This window comes from Pteropus vampyrus, unplaced genomic scaffold (genome assembly GCF_000151845.1).
Source record: "Pteropus vampyrus isolate Shadow unplaced genomic scaffold, Pvam_2.0 Scaffold173, whole genome shotgun sequence".
Classification (NCBI taxonomy): Eukaryota; Metazoa; Chordata; class Mammalia; order Chiroptera; family Pteropodidae; genus Pteropus; species Pteropus vampyrus.
Genome location: NW_011888954.1, coordinates 2,796,257 through 2,816,314, shown reverse-complemented (window position 1 = coordinate 2,816,314; position 20,058 = coordinate 2,796,257). Strand labels below are relative to the sequence as shown.

General features: G+C 50.2%; 1 protein-coding gene across 1 annotated transcript in view; it reads left to right on the top strand.

The window, feature by feature from the left end:
• The window catches only part of GALNT14 (polypeptide N-acetylgalactosaminyltransferase 14), a 195,112-nt gene that overhangs the window by 158,210 nt on the left and 16,844 nt on the right, over positions 1-20,058 (top strand). The window contains 6 exon segments of the mRNA XM_011370767.1: positions 2,472-2,533; positions 5,899-5,986; positions 6,757-6,841; positions 7,991-8,094; positions 18,365-18,523; positions 19,385-19,441. Coding sequence (XP_011369069.1) covers positions 2,472-2,533; positions 5,899-5,986; positions 6,757-6,841; positions 7,991-8,094; positions 18,365-18,523; positions 19,385-19,441 — 555 coding nt within the window.

Here is a 20,058-nt window from a genome sequence, read left to right as displayed (position 1 = left end):
TATGTCCCCAATGCCTCTGGGAGGTGGATGGGACAGATTGCTGTCCCCGTTTTAGAGTTGGGAGGACTCATACACTAAGTGCTGTTTAGAAAAATTCCTTCTCCCCTCTTTTTGACATAATCTAGAAAAAGAAGTCTGGATTGAGAAATGGTAGTTATGAACAGACCATTAAGTCGAGGGGTTTCGCCTGGCCCCGGAGGCCCTTCCAAATCCTCCCGGCCTTGGGCTCAGTCTGCAGCCACAGTGTGCCACCTCCTCGGTCTCAGGCTCTAGAAAAACTGAGCCCCTCCTTCTCCCCAGACATGCCCCATCTTCCCACTGCTCCACCTCTGACCAAGCCCTTTCTGTCCCTGGATGCCCTTCCCCTTCCCTGGGCAAGCCCCCTTGCTCTTCAGGGCTTTTCCCACGTCTCCCCTCCTCCTCCAAGTCTTTCCTGACTGCCTGGCCAGCTGGGGTCACTCCAGCTGGGATCACTCCTGGCAAGAATTGCTCACTGGCCCTGTAGTTTCCTTTTCTGGATTTAGTTCTCTGTCTCCCAGAATAGACTACAACCCTCGGGAGCACCAATCACTTCCTTGTGGTCGCCCTGCCTATTCAGTGTTCAGAAAAGATCATTAGAAACCAGATGCAATGGGGAGGCGATAAGATGCAACGGGAGTAAAGCAGGCTCACTTCCTGCCTAAATTAACAGACACTTACTGAGCACCTATTTTGGGTAAAGTTGCAAGGGAGGGAGATCCCGTCTTAGGCACACACCCTGCTTGGTTCCTCAACCGGAAGCACTCAGGACCTTATGTTTTGGGTTTTTATGGAGGTATGATTGCAGGGGTGATTTGTTATGTAGGCATCGTTGATTGAATCATTGGCCATTGATGACTGAACCCTTTTTCCAGTGTCTCAACCCTCCCCGAGGTGGGGGGAAGGGGGCTCGACAGGGGAGGTAAGGGGACCGGGGTTGGGGGGAGGGAAGTTCCAGCCCTCTCATGATCAGAGTTGGTTCCTCTGACAAGCAGCCCTCATCCTCCTAGAGCCCCTCATTAGCATAAACTCAGGTAGGTAAAAGAGGCTTATGAATAACAAAAGATGCTCTTCTCACCACCCCACACCTACCCCCATTCACTTGGGAAGTTAGAAGGGTTTAGTAGCTCTGTTCCATGAACCAGGAACAAAGGCCAAATATGTATTTACTATATCACAGCATCACAGCATATGCCACATTTTGTTTATCTGTTCATCTGCTGATGGACATTTGGGTTGTTTCAAACCACCTTTTTACTATTGTGAATAGTGCTGCGGCAAATCTCCCTTATAAGTTGTTTGACTCTCTGTTTCCGATTCTTTGGGGCATATACCAAGGAGTGGAATTGCTGGATGATGTGATAATTCAGTGTTTGACCTATAGGAACCCCCAGGCTGAGGAGTCCCTGCAGCATGTGATAAGGGGCTTTGCTTTCCTCAGACAAACTTAACAAACCTGCCAGACCTTTTCCATTCCCAGGGCGCTGAGTCAGTCTCAGGATGCTCCTGTTTCTGCATTGGTAGCCAGCCTTACCTGCGAGATGGGGGAAGCCTTCATTTCCTCCTTCCTGTCTGTGAGCACTGCCTGCCGCCCAGCCCAGTGGCCCTCCTCTGGGAGTCATTCATTCCTACGATCCAGCTCAGCCTCCCAGGCCAAACTTCTGGTTTCTACCACTATCAGGCCTAAAGCTTTCATAGCAGAGGGTTGGTCAGACCAAGTCCCACTCTACCCCTACAGAGCTTTTCACCAGACCCTGACTCTCGATGACTGTGTGGTTTCCACTGAGAAATCCCTTTCAGGATAAGGAGTGTGGGCGAGTGTCAACCTGTGTTTCCACGTGTCTTCGTATGTCTTTGTCTTGTCTCACAGTAAAACGTGATTTGATCTTGTAAGTGTAAGTGGAAAATTTAAGCTGTAATTGGGGTTTGGGATTTTCAAAAATAGAAAAAGATAAGAAAGAGGCTGGTCTTGAGCTGTCAGAAGCTGTCCTTGACTGATATTTTCTACATGGAAAATCTCGATTTCCCCTCTCTCCTTTCAATTCCCTGATACGTGAAACGAGTACCGAGTTCATTTGTTTGTTTAACGTAGGCTTCTTTTTTTCCCTCCTAATCTACATATTTCCTTACTAGAAAAAAAGATTTTAAGAAATTTCAATCCCTGTAGCATTTGGTAAATTGATATAAATAATGGCTTACATATGTTTCCAAGGCCTTTCACGTGCTTTTCTCTCTTATTCCTTCCAAAAGCCCTGTTAGGAAGGAAGGATAGTTTTGCCAGTACTGATTTATCCTTGCTTCACAGATGAAGAATCAGAGGGGTGGTCCTCGGTGTGTGCTGATTTGCTTAAGGTCACGTGTATTCTAGATTGCAGAACCGGAACAGGTACTCAGGTTTCCTGTTACAGCGTCATTTCTTTGAGGACCCCCTCCTGCTCCAATCCTCCTTCCAGGCTTGCTTAGAGACCCCATCCTAAAACTCCTCACCTTTCCACCATCTTCCCTGACCCGCAAGGTAGACTGCGAGGTCTTACTCATCTTTGTGCCTGCCACAATTCCAAAACCACAGTCGGTGCTCGGAAATGCTGGTCAGTGAAATGAGTGAATGTCTCCGGGAGTTTTTTGACTGTCCATTGACAATGCGGTTTTAAGACCAAGTCCCAAGTTTAAGAGTATGAATGGGTGGAGAAATGAAAGTTATGACTGCAGGGGTGATTGATGGCCATTGGCCCCCAGTGGGGGTGGGGCTTGGGCTTGGATTTGTAGGGTGTGTGGGAGGGAGAAGGGGTGTAGTCCAGATCTGCCAGGGATTCCACCAACTGCTTGCCTGACCTACCTATAGGCCCAGCCTCCTGGGGCATGCAGGCGGGGACCTCTGAAGGGTCTGGATATCTTTATGGAGAGTCCTTCATCCCTTAAGCCTACAGCGAGAGAGGCCATCTTGCTCAGCTGTAATTGATCCACCTGCTTTGCTGCCAGCCATTAACACAATGTCCTCAGTGGGAGTAAATAGATGGCCTCTTTTAGCCAGCACTGATTGAACACCTGCTACCCACCAGGCTCTGGGCTGGGGCTGAAAGATCCAACAGTGGAGCAGATACTGACCCCCCTCCCAGGGTCACTCAGAGAGATTTGTGTTCTGGCTTTGATGGGTCATTTATAAAGTCTCCTGCAGCCCCCTTTCAAGGTTATGGCTCCACACAGCACTTAGCCCCAGACATCTCTCGCTGCCTATCTGGTCTCCTTGACTCCAAGGAGACACTGTCACCAAGTTGTGACAGAAATAACAGAAGGACAGAAATCCTCTGAATTTATAGGAAAAGTATACCAGAGCTTGTCACAGCCCTGGAGGCAGAGAACCCATGGATGGTGTCATGGGGAAACATGGATGAGGCAAGCAACCAGGATTTTATTTTGCATTTTGGTTTCCAAGTATTGAAAATAGATTTTTTTTAAAACAACAGGATTGAAGTCTGGGGGTCCCCAAGACCACCCTCAGGTTTAATTCACTAGAAAGACTCAAAACTTAACAAAGCTGTTAATACTCATGGTTACTGTTTGGTACAGTGCAAAGATACAGATTAAAATCAGCAACAGGAAATGGTACACAGAGAGAGTTCCAGGGACAAGCCTCCAGCCATGGTGTTACATGGATAGCACTTACTTCTTCCCATGGTGTTACATGGATAGCACTTACTTCTTCCCATGGTGTTACATGGATAGCACTTACTTCTTCTAACAAGGACGTGTGGCAGTGTGCATAGAGTATTGCAAAAGAGAGACCCACCTGAGCCTTGGTGTCTAGAGTTTCTATTGGGGGTTGGTTACATACACATGGCTGATCACCCCCATGATGTTCTACCTCTCCAGAGGTCGAGTTGAGTTGGTGCCACACCGCCAAGGCCCTCACCCAAAATCACATTGTTAGCATAGATGACCGGGTATAGCCCAAAGCTCCCAGGTAAACAGAGATGTTCTTACAAGCAGGACATTCCAAGGGCTTAGACATTACCTCAAAAGGGTTGGGCAGGGCTCAAATATCTTTGTGTAACGTTAATCCTTTGCTATACAAGGGTCTACATAGTGACGCTGCAGAGGCTCAGAACCTTAGCAAGCAAAGGCAAAACGAGGACTTTATCAGACCTACAGAAGGTCAATCTCTGAACTTCTGGGAACATTTCGGAATTCAAGTCTTTGAGGAGTGTGTCTGTATAGGTATCAGTGTGGGTGGCTCTGTGTGTGTATGTAGTATGTACACACACACAGATGCATGATGACAGTGGCCGGGGAGGAGCCCCGGAGAACTGTGGCAGCTGGGCAGATGCTGTGTTGACTGCGAAGGCGGCATCTGTGCACATCCCAAAGGTGGAAGTAATGCATTGAAGATGAGCATTTCTTTCCACATGGGCCAGTTGGCTTCAGAGGTACCTTGTCACTGTCAGGATGAGTCACACATGGAGGCTGAGGGGCCAAATTAAATCTGCGAACGTAAAAGCAGGCACTCACTGAATCTGAGCTTAAAATGAGAAGACAGTCTCATCTACAGGAGAGATCGAACCAGGAAATTAAATGGCTGCAAGAGAAACAGAAGTTGCTGCCAGGGCCGGCCAGGGTGCTGGGTGCAGAAGATTGGAGAATGGTCTTGCCTGGTTCTCCCTGGCTGCTGGGTTCCATTTAGCTATCAACTCTCAGTGTTCACAGCTAGTTCACACTGCCCACGGGGCTGATTCCTCTTTCTGCACACCTGGTACAGGGGAGTTCACTCAGAATTTGGAAACATTTAGAAAATATATACGATGCCTTGGTGGCCCCCAGGAGCTGGTGAATTTGTCTTGCAGATTTTGAAAATGACCCCTGGATGGCTTTGATGCCCATGGACAGGGTGGCCTGGGGGAAGAAATAAGCAGTGAGGCTGGAAAACTAGTTGCAGGCCTGTTTTTGCTGGTCTCAGATGCCAGACTAAGGAATTTGACCTTATCTTCCAGGCCTTTAGTTGTTGAGCTGCAGAGTGAGATTTGCACATACGGAAACGATGACTCTCTCAGCCACCTGTAGAATAAAAGGGGAAGGGTCAGATGGAGGTGGGGAGGGGCCAGGTGTAGGGGATGAAGAAGAGGCAGAGTTCATTTGGAAGGGTGGGTTTTAGAGCTAAAATTAGCAGGATTGATCCCATCGATGAGCAGAGATGAAGCATCTTAGTTTAGTGCTGGAAGGAAGGAGGATACAAGATGATTCTGTTAACAGAAATAGGGAGCCAAAGGGAAGGAGCACCTTTGGGGAGAAGGTGATGAAGCCACTGCTGAAGGCTGTGTGAGATCCACATGGAGCCGGCCACTGGCATGCTGGGTCCGAATGTGGACGCGAGGAGGGACGTCAGGGCCAGAGGTGCAGATTTGTGCATGTCCCAGGTGATACCAGAAGTTAAGAATCTCTGAAAATGTCTTCATCGATTTGCCTATAAACATAAGCTTAGAACGAAAGTATATGGCAAGTCCAAGAGGTTCCCACTGTGGCCGTGCAGCTTTGCTTTCTGTCTTTGGTGAAGGACTCCCAGAGCTCCCTCCTTCCTGATGTCCCCTTTCTCAGTGGGCAGCGTTCTCCAGCCAGCCTCACTGTGTCTCTGCCATGCTTAGATGGCCACTGTGGCTGGGGAGGCACGTGGGAGTCAGGGACAGGCCGTTAGCATTTTAGACATGGGAACTAGAAATGTCACAGCGTCCAGTGTCCCATGTTATAGATGAGAAAACTGAGGCACAGGGAGGAAATTGCTTGGTCAAGGCCCCAAAACCAGTCTCTGGCACTGCCAAGGGGAGGCCCTAGCAAGCTCCCTGAGCCCCAGCCTGACACCACACAGTGAGCACAGGGTATGTCGTTTGACAGGACTACACGCGGGTGGTGTGCCCTGTGATCGATATCATCAACCTGGACACCTTCAGCTACATCGAGTCTGCCACGGAGCTCAGAGGGGGTGAGTGGGGCCAACACCTTCTCCCCATCAGGACTTTCTTTTTCTCCTAATCATTGCCATCAAGGGGGATAGTGAGGAAAAGTCTCCTAGTGATCTATCTAGAACGTCCAGCCTCGTATCTGGTAGCGTCCGTAGTTGCCACATGGCCCTTACCACTGGGACGGAGCGGGGAAGGGCCAGGAGAGTGGGCAGGTTGTTCCCAGCGCCCGGAGCTCTGGCTCCAGCACAGGGCTCACGCCAGGGTCGGACACTGAGGGAAGCAAGGTGCCCCTGGCTGCGAGGGCCTGAATTGTTCTGGCGCCTCATCATTGGGCACCACCCTGTCCCCAAGGCCCACCACGCTCTCTGCCCAGGCCTGGTGCTCCCGCCACCCCAAGACCGATTTTTGGTGACTGAGCCCCCTCACAAACCTGCTTACACCTTCCCAAGTCTCCTAGCCAAGGGCCATATTCTGTAACTGTCCACCTTGTCTCCCCTGGGCTCTGTCATATCTGACACGAATTTTTCTCCTCCCCGCTTTAGTTCTAACTGTACCCAGCAGAGAAGGCTCAGGAATGCAGTAGGAGGTAGAAAAAGAAAAGGAAGCTGGGAAAGGAAAAATAAGCAAGGCAGCGCCGCTGCGGATCAGCCTGGGAGACTCGTCCCAACCCGTGGGACCAGCTTCCCCAGGAAACTGGTCTGTTCATGAACTCCTAGAAAAGGGACAGAATGAGCAAGCACTGCAGGCACATGTGAGGGACCACGTCGACTGAGCGGGTGCTGTGTTTTAGGGTTTGACTGGAGCCTCCACTTCCAATGGGAGCAGCTCTCCTCAGATCAGAAGGCTCGGCGCCTGGACCCCACTGAGCCCATTAGGTAAGTCGGAGCAAGTGTGGGTGGGCAGATTCACTCCCACGTGGTCCTTCCCGCTGTCACATGGTACAGCGAAGCATGCCACATCGGATGCTCAAAGGAGAGATGCTAAAGGGCAGAGGCCAAGAGAGCCCTTTGCCAGGCTAGCGCCACTTTTGCTTTCATTTTAAGAGGTTATTGTCCTCACGGACACTTCACTAAGGGGATGGGGGCCTGGAGAGACCTGCGCTGAGGACTTGCCCACTGTCATCACCCACACACATACTCATGCGTCCTGCTAAATGTTGGAGAGGCCCAGATGGTCCTGTTTGAGCCTCTGAAGAGAAAAGATGGTCCCTTAGGAGCAGAGCCCCCAGGTCTTGGATGTCAGAATTTAGCCCAGGAAGGTTGAGTCGGCCATTGCAGTAATTGGAGGCCGATATCAAGGCATGGCTGAGCTGCTTATTAATGGACACATCTGCCCTGTTCTGAGTGAGAACATGACAGTGGCGTCAACTCTGGGCTGCTTTTGCACCGCTATATATGGCTTTGTCCTGATCGACATTCTCTCTTCCAGCTCCCATTATGACCACCCTAATGACGTCATTTTAACTCAATTACCTCTGTAAAGACCCCTCTCCAAATAAGGTCACATTCTGAGGTTCTAGGGGTTAGGACCCCAACATTTTCTGGGGACATAACCTATAACAGAGGGGTAAAAAGAGAAAAAACAGAGAGCCCAGTCTCATGAAACAGATATGCTGTTAACAGGTGCCACCTCGGCCTTTCTTCTCTGCCTGGTCAGTGACCCTCTGCCCGTGCTCCAATCGTGAGCTTTTAAGAGAGTCAGGCTGGGCAGGCCTGTGGGGGAGGCCAGTGTAGACTCCCCAGGCCCTCAGAGCAGCTGAGGTTCTGAGCCGCTCCTGCCCCTGCTACAGGAGGTACACTGTTGAGTGAATTAGCCTGTCCACAAGGCCAAGAGATTTCCAGTCAAAGAGGAAAACCCTGGAGCACGTTTGTGTTTTAGGTAAGTCATAAAACGTATTGGCCTTTCTGAAGAGGTGCAGAAATGGTAGGGAAATGACCTTGAGTTCTGGACCACTAGGGCAGAAGAATGAGGCAGTGGTGCCCTTCCCATAACCCATCCTCCTTCTTCTCCTTTCAAATGCATAGGACTCCAATCATAGCTGGAGGGCTCTTCGTGATGGACAAATCCTGGTTTGATTTCCTGGGGAAATATGACATGGACATGGACATCTGGGGTGGGGAGAACTTTGGTGAGTTACTGTCTCTGCAAGCTGGGGCTGCGGTGGGAATGTCATGTCCTTGGACCACATGTGCCTGGGAAGAAGGTATAGGAATGGAGACTAAGTTATTCCTTTGGGGGAAGACCAGGCTCCGGGTACTGGGAGGGTAGAGGCAACCAGGGAATTGCTCCTTGGGACCAAGTGGATGCTCAGGACCAGGAAGACCCCTTAAAGGGAAGCTGAGAAAAAAGCCAGGAGAAACACCAAGTCTGAGGTCTGGAGGTGGGTGAGAGCGAGGAGCCCTGAACTGGGGAATTTGGAGTTGCAATGAGACTGAGGAACGGGATTGACAGCGACACTGGTGACATCTAGATCACATCTCTTGGCTGCTCTATGCATGTTAGCACTCAGCACTGGGTTAATGAGGAGGGTCTGGGGTGACTGCTGTGGAAACCCTGGCGATATCTTGCCTTTACCTTTTAGTGCAGAGAAGGGTAGAGGTAGAGGGGCTGGGTTACAAGTTCCAAAACTATACAAACAGGAGGGCCAGGTGAGGCCACACTGGTGTAGGGCTGCAGTTTGCAGAAAGAGCAGTCAGAGATCCGTTTCATTTGGCTGAGGACACTGAGCGACCCTCCAGTTTCCTCATCTATTAAAAGCATAACTTGGGGATGCTTGTGGGGGTTGTTGTGAAAATCCGTCAAGGTAAGTCTATAAAAATCCTAGCACCTTACGAGCACAAGAAATGTTAGCTTTCTTTCTTTCCATCAGGTGAAACCTAAGAGATGACTAGAATATTAGCTGCACACGTGAGTCTGTTTTGTTCACAGCTGTCTCCAGTGCTCAGTGTATACCTGCCGCAAAGGAGGCTTCAGTAACTCTTTGTTGAATAAGCCACAGTTAAGGAAGAGGAAGAGTCCCCCAGTACTGGAGCCCCTTCCCCTCTCAGCACCAGGAAGCGTGTGCGGCATGGGCTCCCGGAGCAGGGGCTCAGGCCAGGAGAATGATCCATGGGGCTCAGCCTGGCATTTAGCAGTAATCCCGCGCATCGTCCTCTGCCATTGTTTTCTCCTATTCCTGCCTCCAGAGTGTTTTATGGCTTTCTTCCTCAGTCACTAAGAGTTATTTCCTGGAAATTTATGGCTGCTGGCCTGACCCACAGCATCTGTTCTCCCAAACTGGGCAGTGTAGAGAAATCCATCAGAAAAGTCTGTCTGCTGCCATACGGAGGCTGGATTAGAAGCACTCAGACAAAGCAAAAAACCCCAACACTCACGAACCAAACTAAGTCCCTTCCTGGTCTCCGTCCTCAACCGTGAAGGGGCCTTGGCTGTGGTTTTGAGGTTGGATCTGCCTGCACCAGCCCGGGAGGATTTGCAGTAAGGTATGCTCTTGGTATTCTCAATGGGGACAAGATTTCTCTCTTTCCGGGCAGAGCCAGTCGGATGTCGTGATGATCACAGCACCTCTCATGATCCTTAGGGATGAGCTGCTTTAGCCTTTCTTTCTGGCCACTGAGTGAATCCCTTCTGTAACACTTGATAGATAGCAGTCATCCGGTCTCTGCCCAGATGCTACTTATGGCGATGTGTTCACTGGTTCACAACTCAGCATGTTCTCTTGAGGATTTTTGTGTTGCAGTGTTAGAAAATTCTTCTAAGTCGGAGCCCATCTCTCTCCAGCTTCCATCTGTCATCAGAGTTTGTTGTGCCCTCTTGAACCTTGCAAAGTGAGTACGTTCCTTCTTCCCTGGGCAGCCACATTTGGACTTAGGCGACATGTTATTTTTAATGATGGCACATTCTGGTCCAGCCTACCAGTACCTTCTCTTTGCAGCAATGTTGACGCACATCTGCTCAAATCAAGTGGCAATCTCACCGAGTCAGCTCCTGAGTCCTTTGCATTAACAAGTGCTGAGTTGAATAAGGAAGTAGGGAGGGGCTTCCGCAGAGGTGTGGGGGAGATATTTTATAATCCATCACAAAATTTTTAAACCACAAAAAAAGCACTGCAGACAACTATAACAGGAAACACTTGGTTTTCTCCCATCCCAATATTCCATAATGTTATAGCCAGCTCCTAGCACTTTGAAAGCCATTTCTGGATTTTTTTTTTTTCTTAGCATTTTATATGCCAGAAAATGCAGTGCTTTTGCGATGATAGACATATCATGTGGATAGCACCAGTTCTGTTGGTGAGCATAGTTAGGCACCTGAGTTTGTGAAAGTCAGAATTTGGAAAAGTCCATGCAGGATGGGGCGATGATCAGGGGTTTGGTGGGGTTGCAGAGTGATGCTTCAGCTGCAAAGGGGAGATGATGCTGCGAGGGGTAGGGGGAAGTAGTATGTCACAGTGAAGGGGTTTCTGCTCCAGGATGTGGCAAGAGGGGCCTCCCCACACCCCAGCTCACCAAGTCCTGAAGATCTACTCCCCTCAGCATTGCTCACATCCTTTCTCCTCTCTTCATCCTCAATGCTCTCCAGAATGGTCCTCCACCTCTGTTCTACTCCTGCAAAGCCATCTTCTCACACTCCTGCCAAAGTGCTCTCTCTGGAATGCAGATCTCTCCCTCCCTCCCAGGCCCGGCAGCCTCCAGTGGCTGCTTCTTATCCTGAGGACAAGGCCCCTGCTCCTCAGCTGGGTCCCTTCTTGGTCTTGTCCACCTCTCCAGTCTTCAGTCCAGAGGCACTGCCCAGATGTATCCAGACTCCAACAACCTAGTCCCAGTTCTCCACCAAACTGAGGAACACAGTCCTCTCCCAGGACTTGGACGCCTTCCCTGCCCACTCTGTTCCATACCCCTCCCTCCCTCTGTGCCCCCAGCACCCGGCTCCCCTCTTTACCTTGGCACAGAGCCCTCTCAGGTACTTATATTTATTCATCCGTGCCTACCGCTCTGCCTCCTACTAAACTTGGAGCAATGCAAGTTCATCCAACTTCTCGTCCTCAAGGCCAGGAATGGTGGAAATTGCTCTCTAACTGTGTTTAAAAGCAAGAGACTGACGGGGAAGGGGAGTCATGATGGGAAGGGCAGCATGTATCCAACCTATGAGGCTCCATTTAAAACAGATCTCAGTGCATTAAATGGAGCTCATGGAGACGAATAACAACAGCGGGTAAAGATGTCTCTTCGAAAAATGAGATTTCTGTGTGTTCCAGGCGGTTTGGCTGTTTTGTATTGATTGTGTTTCACGGCACAAAAATCCATGAGATTATTGGAAAAGGCTCTGGCCAGGGTGACCAAGCTGTTCCTGCCCACACCATCTCACTTTCGTCTGCTGGAAGCAGCCACAGCTGCCATGTGAAAGCCTACCCCCACCCCACGCACTCACCCAACCTGATCCCGTACCCCCGTTCCCGCAAAGTGTTTCCAACATGAGCTGAATAGTTTTGGTAATTATATCTGCAGTTCAGCATAGGAGCAGGCTTTAGGGAAATGTGGCTTTTAGCCCTTTTTTTTTTTTTTTTTGAAGTTGTTTTGCATTAAAATTGCATGCTTAAACTTCAATTTGCATAACACAGGACACCTAATATATCTGATACATCTACTCATTTCCAGCTGCATCTCACTTTTAGCTTTTGGTTTAGAGATAAAAAGAAGCTGTTGCCCAGGAAGAAGTGTGTGTGTGTGTGTGTGTAGTTGGGGGGAGGAAGGGAAAAGGGTGCACATTTTCAAAAAAAAAGAAGGCCTTAGTATATATATATAAAGGGTGAGCATGGGAGACCTGGATTTAGAATGGGGGTTCCTAAAGCACAGCAAATGCAAAAGACAGTGCCGAGGAAAGAGATGAGGTGGGGCCCAGGAGAGGAGCCACCACCACCACCAGAGTGTAGGCGGGGACATCAGGCTGGGTAGGCCTGGCACAGGCGCATGTGTGTGGGAACGTGGGCTGTGGAATCCTTAGGCCTGAGTTTGAATCCTGTTGTCATTATGCGCTGTGTGTCCTTGTAATAATTACTTCGTATCACTGAGCCTGTTTCCAAGTCTTTAAAGTGGAGAATGACTCCCGTGGTAGGGAGAATGGCCTCCCCCCAGAGATATCCACCCCAGATCCCGTGTTAAAGAAAAAATGATTCTGAGACTTGTTAATATGGTAAGGAAGACTGTTCAGGACTATCACAAAGGGTGTCAAGACTATAGCAATAGAGGCAGGAGACAGGACTCAACTCTAAATACAACAAGAGCAAGAGGGGCTTTAGAGCCAATGGGCAAGGTGGGGGGTCAGTGGATGGAAATTACTAAGAGGGAGCATCAAGGGGAGGGGGTAGGATTCTTACTAAATTGACCTAAGGATTCTTGCCAGGGTAATCAGATATCAGGGGTGTGGGATTTTCTCTAACTTGGCTCAGCAGAATTCTTGCTACAACTGGGTAATGTAGTCCCAACAAGGACTGAGGCCAAGGTCAAAGCCTCATTGAGAAGAGGAATTACAGGAGCCTAACTAAAGTTTGGTCAAGAAGAACATCTTATCAGCTAGTACCTGTCAGGATGTTACCTTACATGGCAAAAGGGAGTGCAAATGTGATTAAGGCCACTGCTTGTGAAGTTGGGAGATGACCCTGGATTATCCGGCGTGGGGAGAAGGGGCAGTCTAGTCATGGGAAGCAGAGAACTCTCTCCAGCTGGAGATGGAAGAGATGAACAGAAGAAGAAGTCAGATTGATTAGCAGGATGAAAGGGACTGGCTGGCTGCTGCTGGCTTGAAGATGGAGCGGGCAGCATGGAAGTAGCTGAGGGAGGCTGCTGGCCTACAGCCAGCAAAGAAAAGGGACCCTCAGCTCCACAACCATGAGGAACTCAGGTCTGCAAACAACCTCCCTGAGCTCATAAGCAGATTCTTCTTTAGAGCCCCCAGAAAGGAACTGCTGACACCTTGAATTTGGCCTTGGGAGGCCTTTCGAAGGGGTCCAACCAAACCCACACACTAGATTAGAGCGGTAATTTGTTATGGCAGCAATAGAAATGATTACACTGCCATATCACAGGGCTGCTGTGAAGACTAATTAGATAATGTGCAATGCCTCTGCTTCCCCTTCAGGCTCCGTGGGAGCCACTGTTGTTAGAGGAGCATCGTGCCAGACCTGCTGAAATAGTTTATCTTTCCAGCTTTATCTTTCACCCTCACCCTTTCCATGCTTGATGGCTCAAGATGAGGGAAATGGCCTCGTCTGAGAAGAGCATCCAAGTCATCTTTTCCCCTAAGATGGAGAACAAAGATAAAGCAGCCACTGCTCTGTTTCTTGTCTGGGCTGCTTGCTGATGCCCCATGTCCAGGAGAGATCCATTTAAGTCATCCTTTTCCACTGGGAATATGGAAAGATAAAGGGTACCATAATGACATTCACAGTTATATGGCCCTTGGTGGCCTTGATGTGACTGCAGTTACTATTCGTTTGGAAGTTGGGGGCCTCGATGCAGCCGTTATTGTCCCAGATGGTCTGAAGCACAGTTTTGCTCACAGATTCAAGGCTGTTTTTACAGACCAATAAGATGATCTCCACTGGAGTCCATGTACTCATTAAAAAATAATAACAGAGCTTCCTGGCCCAGGAGGCCACGAGAACATAAAGAGTATTGAAAGGAAAGGTCTCTGTCACCACATTCATATGTGTGGACTTGTGAGTAAAAATAGCTGGGCGAGTGTCTCTTTCTGCTCACCACCATCCGGTCTACTCCCTTTGTTCTCAATAGGTTTCAGCTTGGCCAAAGGTAGACTGGATGATGCTACTGTATATACAATAGATGTCTGTATACAATGTATATGGCTTCATTTAAAACAAGGACCACTGTATTCAGTGGAGCCTGTGTCTAATGTTCCTTTCACCTTTGCTTAGAAACGAGGCTATAAAATAAAATTAGAACCTGGACCAGTATGGCTGAGCAATGGCATATGAATAGCCGTGGTTTAGTTCCTAGGGAGAAAGTTGTCCCTTTCCCCTAATTCCTGCCCATGACCATCGTGGGCTTGTCGGGTAGACCTTGATTCTGGCAAAGCGTGGGGGCTTCTGAGTGCTGGTAAAACAACTGATGGATTGATGAGGAGATAGGAAAAAAGAGGTGAGAAAGGAGGATGGGAAGGAGAATTTGCTTTCAAATATTAATCTGGAGTTTAAAGAAATTAAGAAGATAACAGTGCCCCCAATAAGGATAGAAAAATTACTCATCTCCCTGCCTGGAACTCAAAGTGGATTTGGGTCTGTGTGATATTCATCACGAGGGAGATTGTGCGGATACTGACTCCGTGATAACCCTCTAGAAACTCCCTAAAGTGTCTTTTTTTTTTTTTCCCTATATTATCCTTTCGGTTTTTCCTCCTTTAAGTTAGAAAATGATGACTTTGCAGGACCTGTAGACCTGGAGAGCGAGGCCCTAGGCTGTGCCTGGAAAGCCCGCTGACTCACACCTCACACCTTGTCTGCAGCAATTCAGATGTCAGAGCCCCCACTGTCTGTGGCTGCAGGATTACAAGTCTGTCCCAAAGGCTTCAGCAGATATCTGAGAATCACTGGGCCTGGCTTGCAGTCCTGAGAGGATACACATCATTTTCTTGAAGTCAGTGGTGTAGGTAAGGGTAAGATAACTCTGTGTCCTAGGTTTCAAATATTCCACACAATAGTACCTGTGAATCATTATGCTAATCTGAACCCTGCAGGCTGCATCACCCAGACTGCCCCGACTCTCGCAGCAGCACAGCAATGCACATGGGGTCACATGTGTCAGATTACCTCAGTGACAGCAATCCAGACTCCAGAGGAGAGAAGCTATTATGCATCTAAGGCTATAGAATCCTATGGGTAGCATCGACTGACCCGAAGGAGAACTCAGACAGACATTTGTCAGGAATGGAGGAAGGAGTGGATGAGGTAGAAATGTGACCGCTGGTTATAGATCCGTCTCTCTTGCTAGTTTGCGAGCATGAAGTCAGTAGCTTTGTTTCTATAGCTGATGGTGGGTGTTCAGTACTGATAGAAGGTGGAATCGAGCAAGATCATGAGTTCTGGAGCTGGGGAAACATGCTTCGCTTAGTTCCCAGATACCTACTGTCAGTTGCCCTATCAGAACCACTGCATTATAAAATAAAATAAAAGCATGCACAACGATGGGTGGGGTTGTTGGGATGACTGACAAGCTGCCACCTGAGGGAGGACTGAACAAAGCCCAGCGCAGAAGTATAGGAAGGGGTCATTTTCTCATCATAGCTCATGATTGCAGAATTGAGAGACTGAAGTTTTAGGCTAAAGCACCAGACACGAAATGAGGAAGAAGAGTGGTTTCAGAAGTGGAGGAGGGGAGGCAGGCTGTGGGAAGATGCCGATGGCATAGAAGACACTCTGCATCTGATGGTGTCCAGAGAACCTCAGTGTAGTGTCAGGCAGCCTCAGAAACTTGGTGCTGGAGCCCAGGGTAGAGCTGGGGCTGTCAGGATGGAGGTTGAGTCGTCAGCATCAAGTGAACATTGGGATCAGATGAAGAAGCAGTGTCAGCAGGACACTCAGAGACAGAGCCTTGGAATGAAGAATGTCAAGAGACCAGAAAGAATGAGGAGAAGGGCCAGGGTCAGGTGACAGTACTTCCCAAGGTGGGGACCTGTGCAGGACTGTGGCAGAAGGGAAGGTATTCAGCAGATTCAGAGAAAAGCAAAATGCTGGACAGAGGAAGCACGGGAAAGAAGCAGGTTGCAGGGGCATCAGTGTGTGTAGGGGGTGGGAGTGGGATTCGCCTTGCAAATGAAGAGAGACATATGTCTCATTTGAATACATGGAAAGGAAGAGACCATAGCCGAAACGTATGCATATTTCTGGAAGAAAGCTGGCACAAAATTTGTAGGTTATATCTAGTAAGCAAAGCTTCCATCTCTAGTTTTGAGGGATTAGAGCGTTTTCCTTTTTAGGAACAAGAGCAGATCCTGTTTTGAGATCCCAGGGAGTTGGTGATTGGAGCACAGCAGATCTTAGACCTGTTAAAGAAGGCATCAGGAGACTAAATGCGCACGTGTACTAACGTAATTCCCTGGACTGACCGGTCAGCCGCTCAGCGCACTCACTGAAAGGTGGAGAGGAGGTTGGCAGTTGGCTAAGCTCACTCACTGCTCCCTGCCTCCTGCAAACACCAGCCTGGGGCACACGATTCCAACACTGGTGCCCCGACCAAACCCCAGACCGCTGTGAACCGTGGACCTTGATGGAGAGTCAAAATCTTGAATGTTAAGTCCCCGAATTTTAAGTTCCTCTTGTGGAAGAAGAAGGAAGTTGGAAGTGGGCACAGGTGGGTGAAGCCATCACTGTCCATGTTTTAAAGAGATGGGCTTCTTCAGAGGAATAGCTCTTCATAATTGCCCTTGATCTTTCCATCACACCATTCTTCTCAAAATTCTATTTTATTTGATGCCGACAGCAATCCTGTGGAGTGTTTTTACGATCTTCGTTTGTCATATGAGGAGACCCAGCCTCAGCAAGGTCAAGCAGGTTTCCCCACAGGCGCAGTGAGCAGGCTGCTGCAGGCTCAGAGCTGTTCTTTCTGTTTCTCCCCGACCCCATGTGCTTGCCATTATTCAGTGGCAACCTTGAGCAGTCCTTTCTTCATTCTAGTGTACACATTGTCCCCAATCAGAAGGAAATCCAAACTTCCTGAGAATGAACCATAGCCTGCCCGGGAGAGCACCTGGACAGGTAGGGAGGCAGGTGTGGAGAAAGTGGCAACAGTGGGCTTAGTGTCAAGGAATCCTTGCCTGCAACTCAGGGACACATGGCAGAAGACAGTTGGGGACAGACAGGTGAAGTGTGGCTGAGGACTGGTGAGTGAGACAGCAGATTTGCATCAGGATGAAAAAGAGGTCCAGGCACCTGCTTGGGTAGTTGGAATGAAGGGAGACAGAGAGCAGGAAGTGGGAAGGACAGCAGATGAGAGAGAGAGTCCATGGTGAGGAGACAGAGGGAGACGGGGCCCGAGGTGCTGGAGGGGGTGCAGGGCACGTGTGTGGTGGGAAAGCAGTGGAATGCCTGCATCCTCATTCCTGCTCCTGGTCACCCGGCTTGCTGCCACACGGCCCCTCCCAGGGGAAGTCACTCACAGGCACGGGTTTTTCCTGAGCCAGCCTGTTCTCCTTATACTTGAGCTTGACTGCAGAAGCATGGGCTGGGCAGGCATTCCCAGATGGGAAGCTGACTTTTCCCACCCATGGCATACCCAACAGGGTACAGGGGGGACAGCCTGCTCTGGGTACAGTCAATAAGGGGGTACACTGGCTAGAGAAGTTTAAAGCAATAATAAACTGCCTAACAGTCATGCTGCTTTTTATTATCACTATGCATTGGCAGTTCTGAACAATGGCACCACCTTGGTGTGCCACTGCTGCCTTCTGGGGCAGAACCACTGCTCCAAGCCTGCTTGTAAGTGGCCCCAAGGGGAAATGCACACGCCAGCCCAATCCCAGGGCTGGTAACTCCACCTCACCCACCTCCCTGGGGTACCTGCAGCAGCAGCAGCAGCAGCAGCCAACCAGGAAGACATGGGTATGTGTGCAAAATCCCCACCCAGAGGAGCAGCCCCAGCAACAGCTTTGAGTCTTCCGGAACATTCTATGGCTGCTCTTAATCTTCCTCCTCCTGGGAGGGCTACGATTCAGGTCCCCTTGCAGAGAGGTAGAATTGCAGTCTGGGTGTTGGGAAGTGGTCTCCTGGACACGTTGTCAGGTGCCTCCTGGAACTAGTCCTCTCTGTTGCATCCTGGCCATGTGGTTTGCTAGCCTGTCCGAGTGTGAAACTCGCTAACTCCATGACAGCCACTTCTACCTGGACCTTGACTGTCAGCAAATTCTCCCATATTTTCGAATGGAAATTCCCCTCTGTCCTGGTTCTAATCCTCTGGGGTCCTACACACGAGCGTAATGCCTTCCGCACTGAAAACTGCCACATGTCCGAAAGCAGTGCTCTTGAGACCCCAGGGCTTCTTCTTTTCTGGCCTAAGGCATCGCGGCTGCCCTGACGGTGTGCCAGGGCTGTTTTAGATACGTGCTTCTCCCCCATGCAGGCCGTGGTCCCCGTGTGAAATCGCACCACCCTTCCAGGTGTGAGCTGTCATCCCAGTCTGCGGGTGGAGAAGCAGGTTTCCTGGCCAGTTAGGCACACAGTCTGGCTGTGCGCTCCGCTCTTAACCCTGCACCCGAGGCCAGGCGTAGCCCGTCCTCAACACTTTCTTGGACTTGGGTGTTCCCTGGCACCTGGTTCCGCAAAGCTGCCATCCTGTGTCCCCGCCTGCCTGGGAGGCAGAGCTGTGACGGGGGGCGTGGCTGTCTTGCAGAGATCTCCTTCAGAGTATGGATGTGTGGGGGCAGCCTGGAGATTGTCCCTTGCAGTCGAGTGGGGCACGTCTTCCGGAAGAAGCACCCATATGTTTTCCCGGATGGAAATGCCAACACATATATAAAGTAAGTGCGTGTCCCAGGGACTCCGTGGGGAGGGCAGTGGCCGAGGGCTTAACTGCTGCTGGGCTGCGGCTGTCCCCGGTTCTCTGGTAGGTTTTCGGAGTGTTCTGGGTGATCAGGAGCCACGTGTCATGCTCTCAGGGCCTCCGCCTAAGCAGGGAGGCCAGGCCTGCCCGTCCAGCATTAGACAGGGGCCCCCCAGGCTTGACAAGGCCCCGCATGTGGCCTTGGGGCCTTTAAGTCACTGGGCACTACAGAACTCAGGGCTCTGGGTATTTTGGGTTGTTTGGGGTCAGGGGAAGGGGAACCGTTTTTTTGCCCCTGAGTTCTAGAGGATCCGCTGCTCCCACCTTCGGGCTGGGTCACCAGGGCAAAGGTCCTTGAGACAATTTGGGAATGGGGAGGCACAGCGGACACGGACACAAGGTATATGCCTGCTCCAGAGCTTCACCGGTACACGGAAAGGGTCCGGGCTGGGGCAGGCCCTGCCACCTGAGCTCCTGACCTATAGGGTGCTCCTGTCTCCTACATGGGGAACGACAAGATACCAGGGACTCAGTGACCCGGTGGTGCCCACGTGCCTCTCCCTGCTGCCTCCCTTCATACACCATCTCCTCTGCTTGATTTCTCCTCTTTCAGCCTTTCTCTCCCTTAAAAATCATTCATGTATATTCTTTTTTCTCTCTTTTTTTCCCCCCTCTAGCGTCCTCTCTCCTTTGCTCTAATCCTCCTGTCTTTTCTCATTTGAAAGCTTCACTCGCCCATTCATTCCCCTTTTTCTTTACTTTTCCTGCTGTCTGGCCCATTTGCAGGAGGGAGTTGCGAAGCACCTCGTTGGGTGTTTTTCTTCCTTTGGTGTCACCTTCCTCATCCATGTTCTCTGTCCTTGGTTTTTCACATGTATGAACAGGTGTGGGTCACATCCTGACCCAGCCATCTGGGAAGAAGTGTGGGTTTGGGCCATGGGGAAGTGAACACCTTTCCTGGAAACTGGTGGGCAAGGGCAGGGCAGTGAGATGCCCAGCGGGCGGGAGCAGCGGCAGGGGGGAAACAAAGGCAGGGCTGGGTCAGCTGTCCGGTTCTTAAAGGGAAAGGTGAGCTGGTGAGCTCTAGTGTAGGAGAACAGTGTGGCTGTGATGTGGAATGGGGCCAGCCTGGGAATGAGGGGACGGAGCCTTGGGCTCCGAAACATTGTCATTGAAACTGGGCCCTGGCCAGTGGGCGTCTTACATGCCACCAGTAGTTCATTCAGTGATTAGAGAGATGCGGCACAGCTGGCTCTTGAGCAGCGTCCAGTTTGCTGATGGTTCGGCCTGTGGAAGGCCCAGCAATGCAATAACTGCTTTTGGTGCCCCGGGAACTTGGCCGTGTGTGCATAACTCATTCCAGGTCCACCAGGAAGGGTTTACATGCCACTCTAGCAAATGCCTCTGCTCCAAACAGCCAGGAATCTGGAGGAGCACACTGTCTTTGCCGAGACCCCAAGTTCACTTCCGAGGGCCTCAACAGGTGCTGCTCCCACACTGCTCCCGGCATCTGGTTGCTTTCTGATATATTTTTTCTCTACTCT